Source organism: Fistularia commersonii, chromosome 8 (genome assembly GCF_037954325.1).
Source record: "Fistularia commersonii isolate RoL2024-O1a breed Wild chromosome 8, RoL_Fcom_v1.0, whole genome shotgun sequence".
Taxonomy (NCBI): Eukaryota; Metazoa; Chordata; class Actinopteri; order Syngnathiformes; family Fistulariidae; genus Fistularia; species Fistularia commersonii.
This window is the reverse complement of record NC_141291.1, coordinates 6,250,994-6,272,312: the sequence shown is the minus strand read 5'-3', so window position 1 is coordinate 6,272,312 and position 21,319 is coordinate 6,250,994. Positions and strand designations below refer to the sequence as shown.

Genomic DNA, 21,319 nt, shown 5'->3' with positions numbered 1-21,319 from the left:
TTTTTTATTGATGCCCTTGAAAGGGTTTAGCTCATAAAAATTAAATCATAGTAGATATGCTGTGTAAACTGTTTGTTTGGACCCTAACATAACCTTGGGATCAGGAGGCCAGGATGGAGAGCACTAGCATCCAAGGATGGGGCAGGGAACTCTAAGAAGGACACGGTCAGGACCAGGAGGCCTGGCAGGAAAACACTTGCATCCAACAACAGGGCAGGGAAATCCAAAGAAAAACCCTGTCGGGACCGGGAGCCGTACATCAGGACCATACATCGATATGTGTGTGTATGCGCTAATAACATGACGTTTGGTTTTATGTTTATTTTATATGTATATTATTTAGATTTTATAGTTTATATTATACATATTATTCTCTCCATATATATTTTTTTTTCATATTTTTATATTTTTATATTTTAGGGCAGCACAGTGGTTAGCATTTCAGCCTCAGAGCATGAAGGACCCCGGTTCGATTCCGAAAAGGGGACCTTTCTGTGCGGACTTTGCATGTTCTCGCTGTGTCTGCGTGGGTTCCCTCCAGGTTCTCCGGTTTTCTCCCACAATCCAAAAACATGGGGGAAGTAATTGGGAAAAGTGCCCCGAATGATTGTTTGTCTCTATATGTGGCCCTGCGACTGACTGGCGACCAGTCCAGGGTGTACCCCACCTCTCGCCCGATGACAGCTGGGATAGGATCCAGCATCCCCTGCGACCCTGAATGCAGGATAGGTGGCAGAAGATCAATGGATATTTATATTTTGTAAATATATTTCTATATTTTATATTTGCAGTGTTGGATTGTTCTGGAGCTATAGTCATTCGAGTCTGAAGATGCACCAGTTCTTGAAGGAGTGAGTGTTTCTCTCACTCACTCATTCACTCATTCTTTATCTTATTTACACAGGAAGTGTTGCAGCTCTTTCTTTGTTCTCTCACACTGTTCTTTCAATTCTGTATGTCAACATAAATATTATTACATGTAGGTACAATATTTAACAAGCAATAAATAAGGCATTTATACATTTACTGCAAAATGTCTGATGAATTTTCTGTTTTTTTTTTTCCTGACAAATCTTTCTTTTGTAAAGCTTTTAATTGTTTGTATATGTAGCCAGTTGTCGTTGCTTATTCTAACTCTTAAACTCATATTCTAACTCTCGGGTACTCCAGTACCCGAATGTTAATGGTTATGGTATCTACGAAGAACATATGCTCATTTTTAAAAATAATTTTCCATTTCTTAATCCATGTTCGTCCCATTTGATGAACGTCTTATCGTTTTCAGGATAAATAGATATTTTACATCTTTATAACTTTTTAAAAGTGTTTTCATGGTGCATATTTTTTTTTCTGGTCCATTTGTACAGTTTTCTCTGCAGGTGCTTTCAATAGGTTCAAATAAAACAAAATCATAATTCTTTTGAATGACATAGTAATACCTCATTTATTTTCACATAAAACAATGCACTGCCTGAGGGGGCAGAGCATTTCAGAGGAGATGCCAAGGCAACCAAGGCTTTTTCCTGTTGACAAAAATCGAACCCACGTTTTTGGATGAATGTGAAACTGACTTTGGGCTCCTTGTTTGAAAACCTTTTTTTTTTCCTTTTTCCAAAGGACACGAACATGCCGTTTGAGGACAGAGAGCTGTGGAGCAGGAGGTAGAAATGCTGTGGGAGGGTGGGTGGGACCCTCAAGCTTTGGTCCTTAGTGTTTTTTTTGCTTTTCATTTTGACAAGTTTGTCTATTTTAAAGCACTGATCGGCATCATGCAGGCGGCAGGCAAGACTGGCAGGAAAGGAGTGCAGGTGTCGCGGGGCATTCCGGGGGCATCGGAAACGTGAGGATCCAGATGTGTCGTCTTTGCTTTTCTGGAGCAAATCAAGGGACTCTGGATATTTTTCCTCGCCCCCCCCTGATTTAATAGAGTATCTTTTAAAAAAAAAAAAAAAAAAAAAAAACAATGAACAACTTCATTCCCAGGCAATGTCCTTTCAGTCGTTCACGTTTTCGCGTTCTGGCGTGGTAACATGAACACTGGCGCTCCGACGTGCCGTCCTCTGTCGGCGGACAAAGTGAAAGCATCCTGTTACTCAATCCAAGACAGGCGGTGGCGCAACGTCTTTGGCACTTGCTGTGTTTGATACATGGCGTTCAAAGGCCTGGTGGTTGCATAGTGTTGTTCAACAAGCTTATCTATTTTACAAATATGAGGAAGAGGTGGGCGGCCCTTAAGCAGAGACATTAATGACCTCACTTCCTTTCAGCACAAAGCTCCAGGTGCAAATACCCCGTCTTGTATGTGGGACCCATGACGGGAATTCATGCATATTCAGTTGATGGGCTAGGGATTTTTTTTTTTTTTGCAAAAATGCTGTCTGGCTACTATTGTTGTTCATGCATAGATACTAATTTTTTTGTTGTTGTTGTTCCAGGCAGTGAAAAATCTCAGTTTCGGCTCACAGTTGGTAAAATAACGAGATAAAAAACAAAAAAAACAAAACAAAACAGGAAGTCCGAAGGTGGAAGTTCGGAGGCTTATTGAGTGTAGTGCAAAAAACCTGGGAGGAGTTCTAATTTCTGGTCCTGAGAGACCATACCAGATATTTAGGTTGAAGATCTTGGCAAACCGTTCTGGCATTTTCTTGCAACGGAACAGAAACCAGAGCTCTGACGGACGACTCTGATGAAAATGGCGGCTTCCAAAACAGTTCCTCAGCGGCCTGGAGGCCCCCCATCCCTCCCTCCCTCCCACCATGTCATCCTCAAGTCCAAACCTCCATGGGCACCATTGCCTCCTTGGAGCCGATGGGGGGAAGCAAGTTCTGCTCGCACAGGAACTGCAGGGGGAACTGGACCAGGAAGCCATGGATCTTCTTCAGTTCCTCGCGGGCGTGGAGCGGGTTGACGCTGTCCAGCCCCGGCTTGGCCAGGTAGCCCTCAAGGTCCAGGATGCTGTGCACGTCGCTGGAAGGCAGACAGCGGAACACCTGTGGGGCGGCGGAGGTGGGGAATAAGGCAAAAAGGACTATCAGTACACTTTAAAACTCCGAAGTTCATAATTTTCCTCACTTTGAGACGACATAATTACACATTTATCAACTCAACAAAAGCCCTTGTAATCCTCTTGGACATGCCGAGAAAAAAAAATTGCATCAAGATTCCAATCAATCTATGGAATCCATCTTGTTCCACCGGTTATCTGGTCGTAGGGGCGGCAGCCAAAAGCAAAGTTGCCCAGACTTGCTCCAGCTCTGCCGAATCCTGAGGCATTCCCCGGGCCAGCAAAGGGATGCAGTCCCTTCAGCGTGTCCTGGGTCTACCCCGGAGCCTCCTCACATGTTGGACATGCCCAGAACACCCCACCAGGGAGGCATCATTACCAGATGGCCGAGCCACCTCATCTGGCGCTTTCCACATGGAGGAGCAGCCCCTCTGCTGAGCCCCTCCCAGATGGCCAAACTCCTCACTCCATCTCTAAGGGAAAGCCCAGACACCCTGAGGAGAAAACTCGGCTGCTCGGATCCGTGATCTTGTTCTATCTTTTGTGATCCTGAGTTCATGGCCATAGGTGAGGGTAGAACCCTAGATCGACCATTGAATCGAGAGCTGTTTTTTGGCTCAGCTCCTTCGCCATGACAGAGGGACGCACAGTCCGAGTTGCTGCTGACGCCGAACCAATCCGCCCGTTGATCTCGAGCTCCACCCTTCCCTCACTCCGGAACCCAGAGATACTTAAACTCCTCCACTTGAGGCAGGACATCTTCCCAAACTCAGAGCGAGCACTCCACATGTTTCCGTCTGAGAACAATGGTCTCAGAATGGTCTCAGGTCCCATCAAAAATATGAAAAGACTGTGACACAGGACAGCCCTGGCAGAGTCCAACCCTCACTGGAAACAAATCCAACTTACAACCATGGACTAAGCCCTGACACCAATCATGCAAGGATCGAACAGGGTTTGGTATCTCAGGTACTCCTGGAACACCCTTTACAGGATTCCTTTCAGGACACAAATTCCTTCTCCAGGTCAACAAAACACAAGTAGACTAGTTGGGCACTCTGGAGCTCCCAAGCATCTTCTAGGACCCTGTTGAGGGTATAGAGCCGGTCCACCGTTCCACGACCGGGACGAAAACTGCACTGCTCTTCCTCGATCCGGGGTTCAACCACACGGACGAGCCTCTTCTCCGGCACCTCCAACTAGACTTTTCCAGGGACGCTGAGAAGTGTGATCCCCCTGCGGTTGGAGCACATCCTCCGACTACAGATTCCAATCAAATTGAGGTTCAAACCTAATGAGGGGCGGGTCAGAGACGGAGAGAGGGAGGATGCTGTCACCTTTTGATAGATGGTGGCGTTGCGGCCGCAGGTGGCCACCCAGACCTCCTTGTAGAAGTGGTCGCTGACAGGGTCCAATACGTCGATGGAGGCGTCAGAGTGCGCGCCCAGGATTGTCCTGACGGGGAGGGGGCACGAGTGCACTGGTCAATCACAGGGCCATGTTTGTCGAATAACGATTTATTTTTTGCCTCGGTACCTGAAGCACTCCAGCCGGAGCTGTAGGGCGAATCTCCCAGCATGGTACTCCTGCCCGTCCATGACGGAAGCCACCAGCTCCGAATCCTCCACGATCACCGCCACCTCACTGTCCCTCTTCCCCAGCATGCTCCGGTCGTTGATGTTGGCCGAGCCTGCGGGAGGACGAGGTTGCAGAGAGCTGTGATCGGACCTTGAAACATATCTGGGATTATATTACAAATAAACAAAGTTGCAAAAAATACATCACAAAATGGAAAAAAAAAAACTAAAAATCTTTTTTTAATCCAAAGACCAATTATTTTCATAATCATGTGACTCCATGAAAATTGAGAGAATGTGATCAGAGATACTGCTCCTGCTTCATCTGCTAAAAAGCCAAAAATAATAAGAAAAAAAAATGACCTGGATATTAAAGAGAGAAAATAAATGCATTTTTAAAAAGAATATGAAAAGTTTGGGAAAAAAATATACACATTTTTTCCCTATTTTGCTGGAAAAAAAACGATTTATTGCATGTGTAATAAAAGGTCTGTGTTGGGACTTGGAGGGGCCAATCAACAAACACAGGGCTTGTAGTTACCTGGGTTTTCCTATAGATGACACTGAAACACAGCAGCAACGAGAACACACACAGAACTAAGGGGCTAGCAATGCCAGTTTCAATAAAGTGATAACAAGCATTCATACAAATCTCATATTTTACGGTTATAATTGAATACTGTAATTTTCCCAGATTGGTAGGATACCAAAAGGAAATCAGCAGGACCTTTTAAAATATTTTGAAAATACTGAAAAACTTGGGCTGTTGATGTCAAAACCTTCAGGAACTGATAATTTTAATGATTTTTTTTTTTCAAGTTTTTCTATTAATGACAGCTTCGAGCCCCTCATCCGCCCGTCGTACCGATGATGACGGTGTTGTCGTCGGCGATGAGCATCTTGCTGTGGACGTAGATGAGCTCAGTCACCAGCTTGCCCTCCAGCTCGGCGTGCGTCCTCAAACCAGCGATGGAGATGTAGTTCATCCACTGGTCACCCACTGAAGACGGGAAGCAGACAGCACATGTCAGATGCCAACAACCCCTACTCCACCCGAGAGCCTCTTTATCAACTTCTAATATTAAAAGCGTCCTTGTGTACCGTGAAAAGCGCTATACAAATCATATGTATTATTATTATTATTATTATTATTAAAAGAAAACAAAATTGAGAAAAAAAATATATATATACATATATATATATATATATATATATACACATATATATATATATATACACACACACACACATATATATACATATATATATGTATATATAGTTGGAGTTGTATAAGCGAGGCATGATTTTATCCAGGAATGATTTGATCACTAATTAAAAGATAATAACCTGTTAATTACATTCATCTCATAACATCATCTGCTTTATTAGTCTTGTTTTTTAAGTGGGTTTGGGATTCTATCTAATGCAGAAAATATGACAGTATCTTTTTCCAACTATTCTTCATTCATTTATCCTTCTTCCTTGGGGGAAGGGGAAAGGGGGAGGTCAGCTGTCAATCACAGGGCCACATAGAGAGACCATTCAACCGCTCATTCATGTCATGTGAAAAAATAATTCACCTTATCAATAAAATGTCAGATCGAAACATACAACCAATCACGTCATGTAGATAAAAACCAATTCGCACGTCATATGGATAAACATTCACCTTCCTGTTCACACTTCATATAGCTCAGCGGTCCTCAACCTTTTTTGTACCAGGGACCAGTTTTTTGCATGAAAATGTTTCCGCAGACCGGTTAGAGGCACAGGGGTTCAAATGATAAAAACTTGTGTCAGTTCACAGTATTTAATCGGAAAACGATTGCACTCTATATTAGGCAATTACAACATTAAGTGCGGCAGTCAGGCAAAGGTGAAAACAGGCGTTTTTCAAAATAGGATTCGGAAGGTCAAGTGAAAAATGATAATTTTTTAAAGAAAGATTTTTTTTGTGGACCGGTAGCAAATGATCCGCAGACCAGTACGAGGCCGAGGACCGCAGATAAAGATACAACCATTCACCCTCTCATTCAAACGTCATTGGACAAAAACCTATTCACCCTTTCATTCACATGTCAAAAAAATACAAAAATTAAACCTCTCATGGACATAAAAAGGCACTCTGTCTGAAGTAAACCGGGGACTTTCTTGCTTATTATTCTTAAAATTAAATTTTTAATTTTAACTTTAATTTCTAATTTAATTTTTATATTTTAAAATTTGAATTTTTCACTTTTCCTTTTTGTTTTGTTTTAATCGAGCGTCGCTCACGTGCCGATGTCACTTTATTACAGACGTCTCAGTATTTATAGAAAATGAAAACAAACCTCAAGTCGGATTGAATAAACACTCTGCTTGTGCAAAACGCCGATCTGGAGTGTGTGATTTGAAATTAATGGACTAGGACATGAAGAACCCAGCAGTGCGATTACAGGCAGGACGGGTCTTCAAGAACCGCGCCTCCGCCGCAGCCCAGATGTGCACGTTTCAGCGGTCGCTGTTATTTTACTGCAGATTCGCGTGGTTTTCTATCTGCGGCGGTGCGTTTCCAGGCCCTCGGGCTCCTCTTTGATGGCTGAATGGCGGATGGGTTTTTTACGGGATGCAGATGTTGCACGCCGCCGCCTCAGAGTCCAAAACAACAGACAGACGACTGATCAGGCCGGGGGGATCGGTTTACAGTTTTTCGTCCGGGCCCGGCATTTACCAACCGAACCGCCTGACACAGCAGGCCAGCTGTTGTTTTTACATTTGAAAAAAAAAAAGTTATAGGTTCTCTTCCTTCCCTTTAAGACCCTCCAAAATTAAAGACGGCGGGCTTGATGTGGCAGCTGATCGCCTGACCTGAGGCTGATCTATCGCTCCGAAAACCCTGCTGGAGCGAAAGTGGGTTGCGCGCAAATTTGACTTCGTAACTGATTTGTGACATTGTAATAAAGGCGGGACGCAGCCTCCGCTCTGGGATTGAGGCCAACGGGATACTTACTCTCTCTCCTCAGCTGCGAGATGATGGAGTGGTCTCCTCTGTTCATGGTCCTGTGCGGAAACAATAGTCTTCAGACCGTTTTCAGAAGGAAAGTCGACGTCCTTGCATACGTCGCCCAGTGACAGAAGCCTACCTGTAGTTGAAGTGCATGACGGCCTGGATGGCGCTGCCGCCCCCAGTGCTGATGTCACCTTCGAAGCCGGGCAGCAGAGGCGTGACCACGTACACCCGGTACCTCTGACCCTCCCTGGGAAGAAACACACACACAAGACCAGTTTAGAACCTCCTCGGGTGGGGCGTCATTCCTGGGCGTTAAACCGATTTTTGGCAATTTCCTGACGCGGCTATCGTAATCCATTTGTACGTTGTGCATACAACTCCTGCTCTCAGCTGTCACTGGCCAGGAGGCAGGGTTTAACTTGGACCGAACACACAGGCGGTTTTATTATCATTTCAACCAACTAGTCAGCATTTTGTTTTGTTTTTACTCCCGAATGCTATTATACAACATAAAGGGTTATTCCCGAGCCATATGGCGACGTGTAATGTGGAGCGACACCCTCGTGACAAGAGTGGCGATAAGCATGCTGAATTAGCAGCATTAGCACCTTCTAAAAAAGGGCCCAAAGACCTGATGATTAAAATAAGAACAAAAAAAAAATGCACCTCAGAAACAACAGCAATATATTCAGGAAGTGAAATCAGGCCATCAGTCACATGGAAAGTGAATTGCACTCAGTGCCTCAGTGCACATGCACAATGCCAGGGGTTGGCCAGTATCAGCTTATCTCTATAGGTAATCGTATCGAGGTGGGGACAAAACACACTGAAAGGATGACCATCATAATCCGCAATTTTTTTTTTTTTTAATCCTGATACGGCCTGAAACAAAACAGCTGATTTACCTGTATGCCTTGATGATGCGCTCTGCGATCGCATCTCCTATCTTGTTGAACACGTGCCGGTTGTCTGCGCAACTTATGAAGAATTGATTCTGGAGGGCGGGGAAAATAGAGCAAACACAAACACACATACACACACACACACACACACACACACACACACACACACACACACACACACATTTATGAATTATTGTCATTCAGGGGCTCTCGGATGATATGTCACCACGAGTGACAACTGGAATAATCTCAATGACAGAGGTAGAAGAAACAAATTGGGATATACACCCAAGCAGCATAACATTATGACCACCTGCCTAATATTGTGTTGGTCCCCCTTTAGCCACCATAACATCCGACATCCCTTGAGACATGGACTCCAGACCTCTGAAGGTGTGCTGTGATATCTGGCACCGAGATGTTAGCGGCCGACCCTTTAAGCCCACTAAGTAGCAAGGAGGGGCCTCCATGGATGGGACTTGTTTGTCAAGCACATTCCAGAGGTGCGACTGGGCCAAGATCTAGGGAATTCGAAGGCCAAGTCAACAAGTCTTGCTGTTGCGCTCCTCAGACCGTTCCTGAACCGAACGGCATGGGAACCTGGGACTAAGTAGCTTCCTCTCTGAAGCAGGGTCATGTTACAGTTCCATAGGAAGTCGTATGACATAGGAGCTTGCCGACTGGTTGAACTCATAAGCTATGCCCATTTCCAGGTACTTATTGCGGAGTGCCATTTTTAAAAACAATTGTAGTCGTCTGTTGTCTTTAGTGACTGAATGGAACCAACAAGAAATGAAGCGATGACAAAATCTGAGCTGTTCTGGCTTGCTACGCCTCAGTAGGATATCCAGGGCCCAAAGAGGAACATGCACCTTTTTTATCCAAAATTAAGTCTGGATGGATGGAAGCACCCGAGGTTTCCCAGCAGTTTCCAAAGCATCCCCCTGCTTCCTTTCACCTCATGTTGCATCCTGGTGCCATCCATGTGATGCTCCCATTGTTGGCCCTTGCTGCAGTGGACGGGGTCAGTATGGGCACTTGACTTCTGTCTATCAAAACCAGCATTGACTTCCTCGACAATCTGAGCGACAGTAGCTCGGCCGTCGGATCGGACCTCGCGGGGCGGCCTTCATTCCCAACGTGCATCAACGAGCCGTGGTCGCCCGTGACCCTGTCACCAGTTCAACACTGTTCCTTCCTTGGATTTCTGACCTCTGCCTTCTGGGCACCACCCACAACAGCTGTAGTTTCGGAAATGCTTTCACCCAGTCGTCTAAAATCCCTATGCTCGCATCAACTTTGAAGACGATGTTTTCACTTGCTGTCTAACACATCCCAACCGCTAACAGGTGCCACGATGAAGAGCAAGTCAGTGTTATTCAATTAACCTCTCGGAGGCCATAATGCGATGCTTGATTGGTGTAGAACCGACAGTTTCGGAACTGTACTTTGTTTTAGGGAGGGGAAAATTTGAAAACTTAAATAATTAAAATGAAAATATGCTTATGATACACTCATGGAAAACATATCACGGTTGGAATGTTGAGAGTCACTGGAACAAAATATGGCTATGGATTTTTGGGTAGAAACAAGGTTTCTATGGTTACACATGCACAGGGTACCTCTATGTAGATGAAGTGTTTGCTGTTCTGGATGGTGTGGACGTAGGCGTTGTGGATAGACTCCTCGTGGTACTTGATGCCGGCAGACCAGTCAGACGCCGAGCGAAGCACCTGCGATTCAGGAGGGGAGGTTACAAGGATACTGAAGGGTTGAACCGCCATCTCTGGACGGTCACTCTCCGTGGGGTTTGTTCAGGCACCGACCTGAACTTTGGTGAGGATGGAGCCGGGCACCTGGTACCGCAGCTCTGTGGCCGTAGTGTGGGATTTGGGCAGCAGATACGGGTACGAGATCAAGCGGTACTTTGGCTTCACAAGCTGGAGGGGTGGCATAGCGGAGGAGATCAGGCAAAAAAAAGATATTAGAGATTTGAGATCACTGAAGCCCCGGGCCAGGTGATGATAAATATGACTGAAGTACTAATAATTACAATACATTTATTTAACATGCTTCACCCGACACTCAAGGACACAGTATGGACATGTACATATTCACTAAATAAAAAAGAAAATAAAATATGCATACGTTTAAAATATAAACGTATGCAGAAAATAAAAAAGTGACAAGGTGATAAAAAAGTAAATAATAGGCCGCTTTGAAAAGATGTGTTTTGAGTAGTGATTTGAAGTGGGGGAATGAACGGATGTTTCCGAGTTGGAATCTGGAGTCCAGAGACGGGGGGGGAGCAGAGCGGCTGAATGCTCTGCTCCCCAGATGACACTCACCCTCAGGGGAGGAGTTACTGTTTAATTAAAGGATGTTTAAGGGTGAAGCGGGTTTTTTATATCGATCAGTGAGCAAGGTGGGCGGGAGAGCGGACGAGGGTTTAGTGGTGAGGTACTGGTCGTTTGCGTAACAGTGGAAGAGGGGCCCCAGGACAGAGCCCTGGGGCACACCTGCAGTCAAAGGAAGGGGTGGATTTAAAGAACGTAAGGTGAATGAACTAAGTGCGGCCAGAGAGGTGAGACAGTCTAACAGAGTGTGAGTGATGTCAATGGAAGACAGCCAGTTGAGGACTTTTTTTGAGGATTTATAACCAACATATTACTAAGTTATTCTTTGAAAACGACCGAAGAAAAAAAAGCACCCGAACCACCCCGCCTCTGAGTGATGACCACATCATGACCTCTGACCTTGGTGAAGTTCCAGCGCTGGATGAAGTGTCTGGCCACATCCCGCGCCGCCTTGCCGTGGACCACCGAGGCGATGTCGTGCCACGGCATCCTGGGCGTCGTGTGCCTGTCGATGAAATCTGAAACAGGGAGAGTGGTACTCTGTTGTGTGATCTCTCAGGACGCCGTGACGAGCGAAGGAAGGGAACTTACCGTCGAAGGGTTTTTCCAGCTGGATCCAGTCCTTGTGCACAAAGTTGCAGTAATCTTTTCCGTGCCAGAACCGCGTGTTCCCGAAGAGTTCCCCCATTCCCGTCTGCAGGTTGCCCGCTGAGTTGCCTCCTGGAACACACACACAAATAATCCTAATTAACGCCAGGTTCCAAATAACCCGGAGGAAAAAAAAAAAAAACATCTCTGACGCGATCCGTCGATCACCGGGATTAGAACCCAGATCGGCCTGGCAAATAAACAGGATCCGCCCTGCAGCTAATAAAAAACAAAACAAAACATCTGTTCTGCTGCGGCGTGCCGAAAGAAATATGACACTGTTTGAGAAAATAAAAAGGGAGAGTGATTACAGGCTTCCTGAATCTCATTAAATCAAACCCTAGGAGGGTTTTAAAAAAGAAAAAAAAAACAGCCACAGGCTGCAATCGCTCCAATATCAGCTGTGTGCTTTTGCGAAAACCCATCCAGTCCGGGTTATTTTCGGTTCCGATCTGCTTCTCATTTGCCACTTTTTTTTTTTCCATTTTTTTTTCCCTATCAACACTTTCCAGCTCGAACAATTAAGAAAATTAACCCCAACTTAATTGATTTTTCAAAAAACTCATTGCCCCGGAAACTTTTATTTTAGTTAGGGTTGACATCAATCCCAGCTTGCATTGAGGTGAGGGGTAAATCTTAACCTGGACCAGCCCACCTGTCAATCACAGAGCCACTCTACCACCCTCTCACTCACACAGACGATTTGCAGCCTTCTGGAACAGACAGAGTGCTGCTAGACTACAAAAGACTACAAAAATGGAGAACCTCTGTATAATCTGTGATGCTCTGTGTAGTTTGATATAAGAGGTTGTTGTTTTTATTTATATATTTACACACACACACCACACACCCATATACATATACACGTATATAGACGTGTATATATATATATATACGTGTGTGTGTGTGTATATATATATATATATGTGTGTGTGTATATATATATATATATAAATATACACACACGTATATAGACCTTAGAACACTTGATAGCCTTAACCTTGACAATTTATATTTTATTGCATTTCTTATTCTCCCTCCTTCCTACTATTATCTATTATTGTTATGTTTTTTCTTGAAACTCTGGCACAACAATTTCCTTCGGGATAAATAAAGTTGTTCTCATCTCTCATCTCATCTCATATATACATACACACACATATATATACATGCATACCTATGTATATATATATATGTATTTATAGATTAGATTAGCAGAATAGCCTATTTATTGTCATTGCACTTCAAAAACGCAATGAAATTGCAAAAAAAAGCGATGCAATAAAGCAATATCCTTGGAAACGGCATGCAATTAAATATAATGAAAACCATAGTTCCACTCACTCTCCTCGTTCTCCAGGTCGCTGTCACTGTCGGTGTGGGCCAAGCCGTGTTTCTGCAGGTGCCTCTTGATGCTCATCTTGGCCCTGCTCATCCTCCCGTGGCACTTCAGTTTCGGCTGGTCTGCAGAGTCAGTGACGGTGAAAATGGCTTGCGCGTTTCTCGGGTGCGCGCCGCTGCTGCCGTTGGCATGGGTGGCCATGTTGGATGAGGAGGCTGCAGCCTTAAAGGAGGAAGACAGTTATTTGTTGTTTTTTTTTTCTGGGGAGGATCCAATCACAGCAGACACCTGAGGAGAGGCCGAGCTTAACCTCGGCACATCATCTGTCAATCACTGGGTCAGGTATGGAGACTTAGGACCAGTCATTTACATTCATTGAAGAGACGTCTTCAATGAATGTGCTTTTTGGACCATGCAAGGAAGCTGGAGAACATGAAGAGAACCCAGGCAGGAGAACCTGGAGAACCCAGGCCAAGTTATGAAATTTCTTCCAAGTAAAAAGGTTTGAAACCGACATACCATAGGTCCACATTTTCATTTGGTTTCAATAAATATTTGCCTAAGTTGTGTGGTTAACAGGTAGTTCTTTTACCAGAAATAAAAGCAGTCCCACACAAATAATTTGAGGGCCTTTATTTCAGATAAAGGAAAATAGGAACCTCAGAGTAAATGAATTTAAAAAGTGCAAACAGAGCCGCACAACCTCTTCTCCTCTTACATTGAAGAAATCTTTAGAAAACAATATTTAAAAAGGTGCTCTTTTAGGAAAAGACCAGGTGCAAACAGAGCATTGACTTTACATTTTTCTTTTTCTTTTTTCTAAAATTAAAGAGGTCCCGGCATTAAAAAAAAACAACTGAAAGGCCTACTTTTCAAGTAGAAAGAAAAGTGGCTGTTAAGGGGAAAAATGCATACAGAGTTTTTAATTTTCTACTTTCTAATCATTATTCATGATTATTATTATTATCGCTATTTTTATATTCCCCAAAATCCACCTTGAGCAATGATGTGTTTTCACATTGCTACATGGCAATCGTATGTGTGATGATATGAGAAAAAGAATAATGAATGAAACATGGATTTCTCCGTCTTTTAAAAAAGACTCACCAACATAACTCTATTGTACTATTTTGCGCTTTGTAACATCGCAATTTTTACATGGTTACTGTAAAATCCATCATGCTCTGACTGTATCATATATTAGAGACTGACTTTTTCTTCTATGCTCATAAATCATAGAAACTCTTATCCAACTTGTAAGAAACTCAGAAACTCTTAAGTGCTGGTGTGTGGTGCAGAAATATGTGGAATAGGATTCTACACAATATATAACCATGTATGGTCCATGTATGAAATATGTTGAATAGAGTATAATATTTTGTTAATCTGATGTCACATTCTCGATACGTTCGTCTGTCTAGTGCATGTGGAGAAATTGACAACAAAGCTGATTTTGATTTAGAGTGCACGTACGCACAAAAAAATCTGTATCAAATGTGGACACCTGTCACATACACACTGGTGTTCAGGGATCATAAGTGATCTCCGTCAATAAATCCCGAATAAATTCGAAACACTCATGCTCAAGTACGTTTAGCCTCATTTGCATTCAGAAACCCAACTGACCATGTACGGAAGGGGCAATCCCTACAAATTGACTCTTTTTCCTTTCCAAAACCATTGTGAATCAAGAGGGCGGAGAAGAGCAATTTCACAGAGACAGAGACTGACACTCTCGTAGGGGCAGTTGAAACGAACCACAAAATACTGTTTGGATGATTTAACGCGAAAAAAAAAGAAAGAATCCAACGGGGAGGGTAACGGCTGCAGTTCATTCTGTTGGCTCAGGATATGGAGCAGTGTCAGACATAAAAAAGAAATGACATAAAATTCACCGCCAAAAATCATGTCGCCATAGAGACCTTGCAATACCCATATGGAGCCCAGAAAATACATTTTGAACTGTTGTAACAGCTGTTCTGCAGAATGGATCCGTCATGCGTTCCTCCGGGCCACCGGGAAACAACGTTTCACAAACATATGTGGATTGCAGATTATCGGTTCACTGATTAAATTAAATCCTTTTCCTTTTTTATTGCGAGGCCGGTGCAATCTATGGCTCCAATCATGTTTGGGAATCTGGCGATCAACTTGAAACATCAACTTGTTACTAATGGCTGCGTGGGAACTTGATGTAAGTTGTGGCCAGTATTATGTTCGGTACAAGCCTGCTTAATGTCGGCTACGAAATGGCCTATACATCTACCGCTGAAATGTTTTGGTGGCCGAAAATCCCAGGGTCGGCTGGAGTGGGAGGCACACTGGGACAGCTTCTGCGCATTTTGTCTCTTGCTCCAACGCGGGTTGTAAATATTGGCGTAAATTAGCCGATGCATTTTTGAGAAATTCATCGAGAAAGCGGTATCTGCTTAGCAGCCAAGCAGATCGGTGCGCTCTTTGAAAACTCCGGATACCCCCGTAGTGCGGCATAAACCATGTCGTATGACTTTCAAGTTGTTTTTGGGATGTCCTGTCAAAGCTGTCATTTAGAATTTAGTATTTTATAATTTAAGTATTCAAATCGTCTAACAAATTAGTCATTGAGAAATATTAGTAATAATAATCAATTTATAAGGGGCACATGTAAGGTTTAAGATCGCTGAGCGCTGTGACTCCGAATACCTTCTATTTGTAGTTTCCTTGTTATAACACTAGCTTTTTTACGTTTACGCTGATTCCTACACGCAAGCAGGATTCATCACAATCCTATACATCGCTTGGAAATGTTTGTGCGCAATCTTTACGCACACTTCCTTGCATACACGGCGATGACGAGTGAGGCCCCTGGTGTGTGTGTGTGTGTGTGTGTGTGTGTGTGTGTGTGTGCGCACGCGCACGTGTGAGGTACCTGCTCCATGTGCGAGAGCGTCACACTCCCGACATCCGTCAGCCGGTGCTCCCTGTCATCCCAGCGGCCATACGCCAGGTCAATCCCTCCCACGAAGGCCACCGACTGGTCGATGACCACGATCTTCTCGTGATGCGCCCACAGGTAGACGGCAGAGGAGACGTGATCCGGGTGACGCATCACCTAGGTAACGGAGACGGGGTGGGAGGGTGAGGAAGGAGCCGGTGTGTTTCCATGCAGGGCGGGAGGTCGGGGGCGCTCACCTTGATGTTGGGGTGAAGGCGTAGCAGCGTCCTCTTGCTGTACCCGGAGTTAATGCCCAACGCTAACTCCACCTCCTTGTAGAGCATCACAAAGATCCGCACTCCTTGTTGCTGTGGAAACGGCACATTTAATTTCCGCTCTGACATTACTGTGGATTTGGGGGTAGGGTGGGCCTGAGGTCGTAACATTTAAACGGTCGTCGGGGAGGAACTCACCGCTTTGCGCTTCAAGATGTAGTCAAGGCGCCAGCGGTTGCCCTCGACGACAGGCCTCTTCAGGAAGATCTCTGGGCTTAACCTGCATCCAGCGATGGCTCACGTTACACAGAAACTGGATCACCCCCCCTCCCCATGTAGACTTACTGCCTAATTTCCTTATTTCCTTTCCTAGAACCCCCCAACCCCGCCATTTCACTTCTGGATTTTTTTCATACTTGAGCATGAAATATTGTGCATTTTCCACATTTTTTTAATATCGACGACACTATCATAAAACTACTACCATCATTTGAAATATGCATTGTAAAATAATAAACTAAGTAGAAATACAAATAAGCCAAAAAAGAGGAATGATACAAAATGATTATTCAAATACCTAAAAGAAAACAGAAAAAAAAATTAGGTAAAATCGATATCACACACCTGCCGTTGCTATTGGTTTTTGGAAGCACGCGTGTGTGTATGAGTGTGTGTGCACGTGTATTTGTGTGGGTGCGCACGTCTCTCACCACCAGTCAGTGATGAAGATCTCTTCCTTGGCTTCTTCAAGGGCGTTGGCCACGTCCTCCATGTACGTTTTCCCGTTCACGTACCTATAGCAGACGCGCATGGGAGTCACTACTCACTTTCTGAATGATATGTAACCAAATATTCCGGTGTCTGAAGACGATACACCACCGCTTCAAAAATCTCAAAAAAATAAAAAATCCAAAATCCATCTAATCCATCAACATTTGGATTCAATGTTCACAAATATATAAACAATCTGCAACCTATAACAAACAGTGGCATAAGAAATATGCGGCAGCCCTAGGCAGCCATCCCTTCTAACTTCCTTTTCTCTTTGTTTTCTCGTGATAACGATTTAATCCTTACATTACTATTTAAAATTTCACTTATTTATTATTTGACTGTCATCAGCGTGATAAGAAGAAAATTAACCTGTTATCTCAAGAAAAACGGAAACGAAAGAAAATATGGGAAGGGACGGCAACTTAGGGCTTCTGTAGAGGAAAAAAAATTACGGTAATTTTATTGTTGAAATGTCTGACTCAAACACACACACACACACACACACACACACACACAGACACACACACACCACTATGTCTCACAGACAGTATAGTGTTGCCCAGCAGGGGTGATGAGCAAGCGAGGTTCACTTTCTCTTTCTGTGTCAGATTTCTCCAGTGCAACAAATGAAAACACACACACACACACACACACACACACACACACACACACACACACACACACACACACACACACACACACACAGACACACACACACACACCTCCCCTGCTGTTAAAGCGTTTTGTCTCGAGTCTCAGTCACACCACATCTGCCTCCGCTGTCTGGAACCGATGCCGTCAACTTTACAGCAACACCAGAGGTGATGATCCTGCTCTTCTAAAACCACATGACTTTGACGGATTTCCTTTTTTTTTTAATTAAAGGGAACCCTAACCAGAAGGGCTAACTGGCATCAATATGCATTCTTGTTTGTCTCATGCTAGGATGTATTAGAAAAAAAAGCATGAATTATTGTTATGTCAGGAAAAAAACTAATTTTAACCTTTTAACCTAATTTTACTAGCACAATGCATGCTAGGTTTATGCTAACTTTCCACTAGTATTAACTTACGCTCTGTACAGTTTCCACAGTAAGAACATCACATTGTGCTGCTTTTGGGTGCATTTTCCACTTCCTAAGGATCCACTGTTGTTTTCTCGCCACTTCTCTGCGGATGCTATTAGCCGAGCTCAGCTGCTGAAACAGCTCACGAGTGCTGCTAATTTTAAACGGACTAAAGCTAAATACTTTGCTTCCAGATTTCTTTCACAACCATACAAAAGTTCCTCAGGAAAAGAGTGAAGCCCGCTTGAAGAAACGCCACAGGCAGGAGACGCTGGATATTCTCCTGCGAGGGTGACAACAACCAGCTACTGCAGAAGTAGCATTTGATTATGAAAGACTAGCATGATCACGGAGGAAGCTGATGTAAAAAAGCAGAGCTCCTTAACAAAAGAAGCTCTCTCTGTTTGCATAGCAACATAGTTGCTGCACGCACACCAGGGACTTTTGCTAACTCTTGCCTCTTCACGTCTTTGTTCATCTTCATTTTGATATTTGTCTTCATTATTATCCTCTACACTCACGTCTCTCTTAGGTTAAGATGCGAAGGGTTGCACAGATGATGGCTTTCTGCACCTTATGGTAAAATGAAAGGTACCGAGCCCAGTGCAAACATGTTACGTCACGAGAGCGTTATAACGTTAACAACAATGGCAGTCTATGGGTTCGAGTTTTTTTCCAATTATGTACAAACTGCCACATTCTATTATCATTTATGTGTAGCTGCTACAAATATTGATTAAATAGGAAAAAAACTTCTTGGTCACCTTGGATCCTTTTAAAAATAAAGTAAACATTTTTGCGTACAGTCAAATGTACAGAAAAACAAAACTGTAGTTTTTTTCTGGAAGCATATCAACCTCAAATTGAATTAGCATGTAGCTAACATTGCTGATGTGGTTAGGTCCATAGCAAGCCCTCTGCTCTCTCTCACATACACACACACACACACACACACACACACACACACACACACACACACACACACACACACACACACCTATAAGAGGTTTCCTTTCGCCAAGAGTAATAATATCGAGTACTACCGTATTTTACGGACTATAAGTCGCGTTTTTTTTCATAGTTTGGTGGGGGGTGCGACTTATACTCTGGAGCGACTTATGTGTGAAATAATTGAGCTCTCTTGCTCTGATGTTTGTGTGTCTGTGTCTGCGTGTGTGTCTTTAATATAACAGTGAACGTCAGACACACGCAAACCAATCAAAATTCAGCGGGGACGGGTCATGGCAGAAGTGCGTTGTGAGAAAAGACGCTACCAACGACGTCTGTACCTATGACAATGGATCATTTCAACATTCGCGCTAACTTATAAAAACAACTGAGAAGGGCTGAACAAAAATGGCACGAAAAGAAAATAATTTTCTGCAAGTTACAAGCTGGAAGTAGTGAAATATGCAGCCGAAAATGGCGATCGAGCAGCAGAGAGAAAGTTTGAAGTTAGTGAGAAACTTGTAAGGGACTGGCGAAAAGCGGAGGTTACTCTTACTGAAATGAAGAAAACTAAAAAAGCTAATCGCGGGCTAAAAGCTAGCTGGCCACAGCCAGAGGAAGGAGTTCACACATGGGTGCTTGAACAAGGTGCTGCTGGGAGAGGCTTCTCAACAGTACAGTTACGTCTTCACACCCTGGTAGTTGCCAAGGAGATGAATATAAATGACTTTGCGGGAGGACCTTCCTGGTGTTACCGCTTCATGCAACGCAATCGCCTCTCTATCAGAGCAAGGATGCCATTCTGTCGGGATCCAGAAAGGCTAGAATAATAGGAACTGCAAGTGACGATGACTCTGACGTAAGCGACGCACCGGTAGATGAGGAAGCGTAGCACTGTCTACCTTCGGAGTTGGCGGAGTTGTTCAGAAGTGACATCGAAGAAGAAGATTTCGTTGGATTTAGTGATTAAGAGTGACACCAATTGTTTGGTTGTAGCATGTGTTATATGCTATCATTATTTAAACGACTCTTAACGTAATATGTTACGTTAACATAGCCTACCAGGCACGTTCTCAGTTCGTTGTTTATGCGTCATATAGGCCATATTTGTTCAGCGTGTTGTTCTGTGTTCTATTTTCATTTTAAATTGCCTTTCAAGATGAAATGTCTATTCTTGGTGTTGGATTTTCTTAAGTAAATTTTCCCCCAAAAAATGCGACTTATACTCCAGTGCGACTTATATAAGTTTTTTTTCCGTTCTTTATCATGCATTTTTGGCTGGTGCGACTTGTACTCCGTAGCGACGTATAGTCCAGAAAATACGGTACTACTACCAGTGGCCACCTTTAGTAGCACATCCTGTACCCTGAGCAGCCATGTTTTAGGATGTCCTGCTACTCGTTAATGGTGTATGACTAACTGGCTAGTTGCCGCGCTTACCATTTGGCAAGGACATTGTCCTCCTCCCGGGCGAAGGAGCCGAAGCGATGGTCGGTCAAGAAGGCTGAGCCGTGCGCCTGAACGAAGCGCTCGATGGATTGGCCCCACCAGCGGGCATGTCGGTAGCTGGTACACTTCAGGACCAGCGACCTGGATGTGCACACACACACACAATCTTTGTTTTCCCCGCTTCACATTCAACCCTTCAAAAGGAGAAGTGATTTACAAAGAAAGGCTGACCTGGAAAGACTGTCGATACGGATGCCATGTTTGGTCTCTGTGTCCTTGGAGTCCATCTTGATGCTGAACTCCTTGTCGAAAAGCATTACGAAGGAGATGCAGCCGGAATCTGTTTTCATGTACAGCAGGAAGGAGTCCTTCACCACCAGCCAGCTGAAGGCAAAAAACGCAGCAAATGTCATTTAAGATGTATTTTCCTTAATACATATGTACAGGACTGTCTAAGAAAATCAGAATATTGTGATAAAGTTCTTTATCTTCTGTAATGCAATTACAAAAACAAAAATGTCATATATTCTGGATTCATTACAGATCAAATGAAATACTGCAAGCCTTTTATTATTTTAATATTGCTGATTATGGCTTACATCTTAAAAATATTCAAAAATCCTATCTTAAAATATTAGAATATCATGAAAAAGTAACCAACTTTTACGGTCTGCGAAGGGAAAAAAAAGAAATATTTACTTTTGGCTGAAAAGCCTTGTGGAGGAGTAAAATTAGAAAACAAAAATATGCAAGATGGAGTTTAAATTAAATTAATGGATTAAGGGAGAAATAATTCTTTTGTCACAGCAGAGTAACAGTGTCAAATAAATATGGATATGAATATAAATTAGACAATCAGGAGACAACTGGAAAAAACAAATGACAGCCACAAACAAACAAACAGCAGAGAGAAAAACAACAGTAACAACATCAAGGAGGACAGTAAGGGTGAAAGTAGACAAACTGAATGACAACATAAACAGAGGCAATATCAATAATAGGAATAAAATAAACAAAAATAGGCAGGAAGCAAGTGGCTGAGACCAACAGGCTAAAAAGAGACAACAGAGTGA

General features: G+C 43.5%; 1 protein-coding gene across 4 annotated transcripts in view; it reads right to left on the bottom strand.

Annotated features, from left to right (window-relative positions):
- Window positions 1-1,427: 1,427 nt before the first annotated feature.
- The window catches only part of pld1b (phospholipase D1b), a 39,705-nt gene continuing 19,813 nt past the window's right edge, over window positions 1,428-21,319 (bottom strand). For all 4 annotated transcript variants that reach the window (XM_086150736.1, XM_086150735.1, XM_086150737.1 and 1 more), the window contains 18 exons: window positions 20,478-20,630; window positions 20,238-20,387; window positions 16,719-16,802; window positions 16,207-16,288; window positions 15,991-16,101; window positions 15,728-15,910; window positions 12,822-13,041; window positions 11,421-11,549; window positions 11,229-11,347; window positions 10,299-10,412; window positions 10,095-10,205; window positions 8,476-8,564; window positions 7,704-7,817; window positions 7,571-7,620; window positions 5,447-5,581; window positions 4,541-4,694; window positions 4,342-4,459; window positions 1,428-2,990 (listed from right to left, as the gene is read on the bottom strand). In XM_086150736.1, the coding sequence (XP_086006862.1) occupies window positions 2,766-2,990; window positions 4,342-4,459; window positions 4,541-4,694; window positions 5,447-5,581; window positions 7,571-7,620; window positions 7,704-7,817; window positions 8,476-8,564; window positions 10,095-10,205; window positions 10,299-10,412; window positions 11,229-11,347; window positions 11,421-11,549; window positions 12,822-13,041; window positions 15,728-15,910; window positions 15,991-16,101; window positions 16,207-16,288; window positions 16,719-16,802; window positions 20,238-20,387; window positions 20,478-20,630 (2,341 nt within the window). In that variant the 3' untranslated portion in view covers window positions 1,428-2,765. The remainder of the gene's footprint in view (window positions 2,991-4,341; window positions 4,460-4,540; window positions 4,695-5,446; window positions 5,582-7,570; window positions 7,621-7,703; window positions 7,818-8,475; window positions 8,565-10,094; window positions 10,206-10,298; window positions 10,413-11,228; window positions 11,348-11,420; window positions 11,550-12,821; window positions 13,042-15,727; window positions 15,911-15,990; window positions 16,102-16,206; window positions 16,289-16,718; window positions 16,803-20,237; window positions 20,388-20,477; window positions 20,631-21,319) is intronic.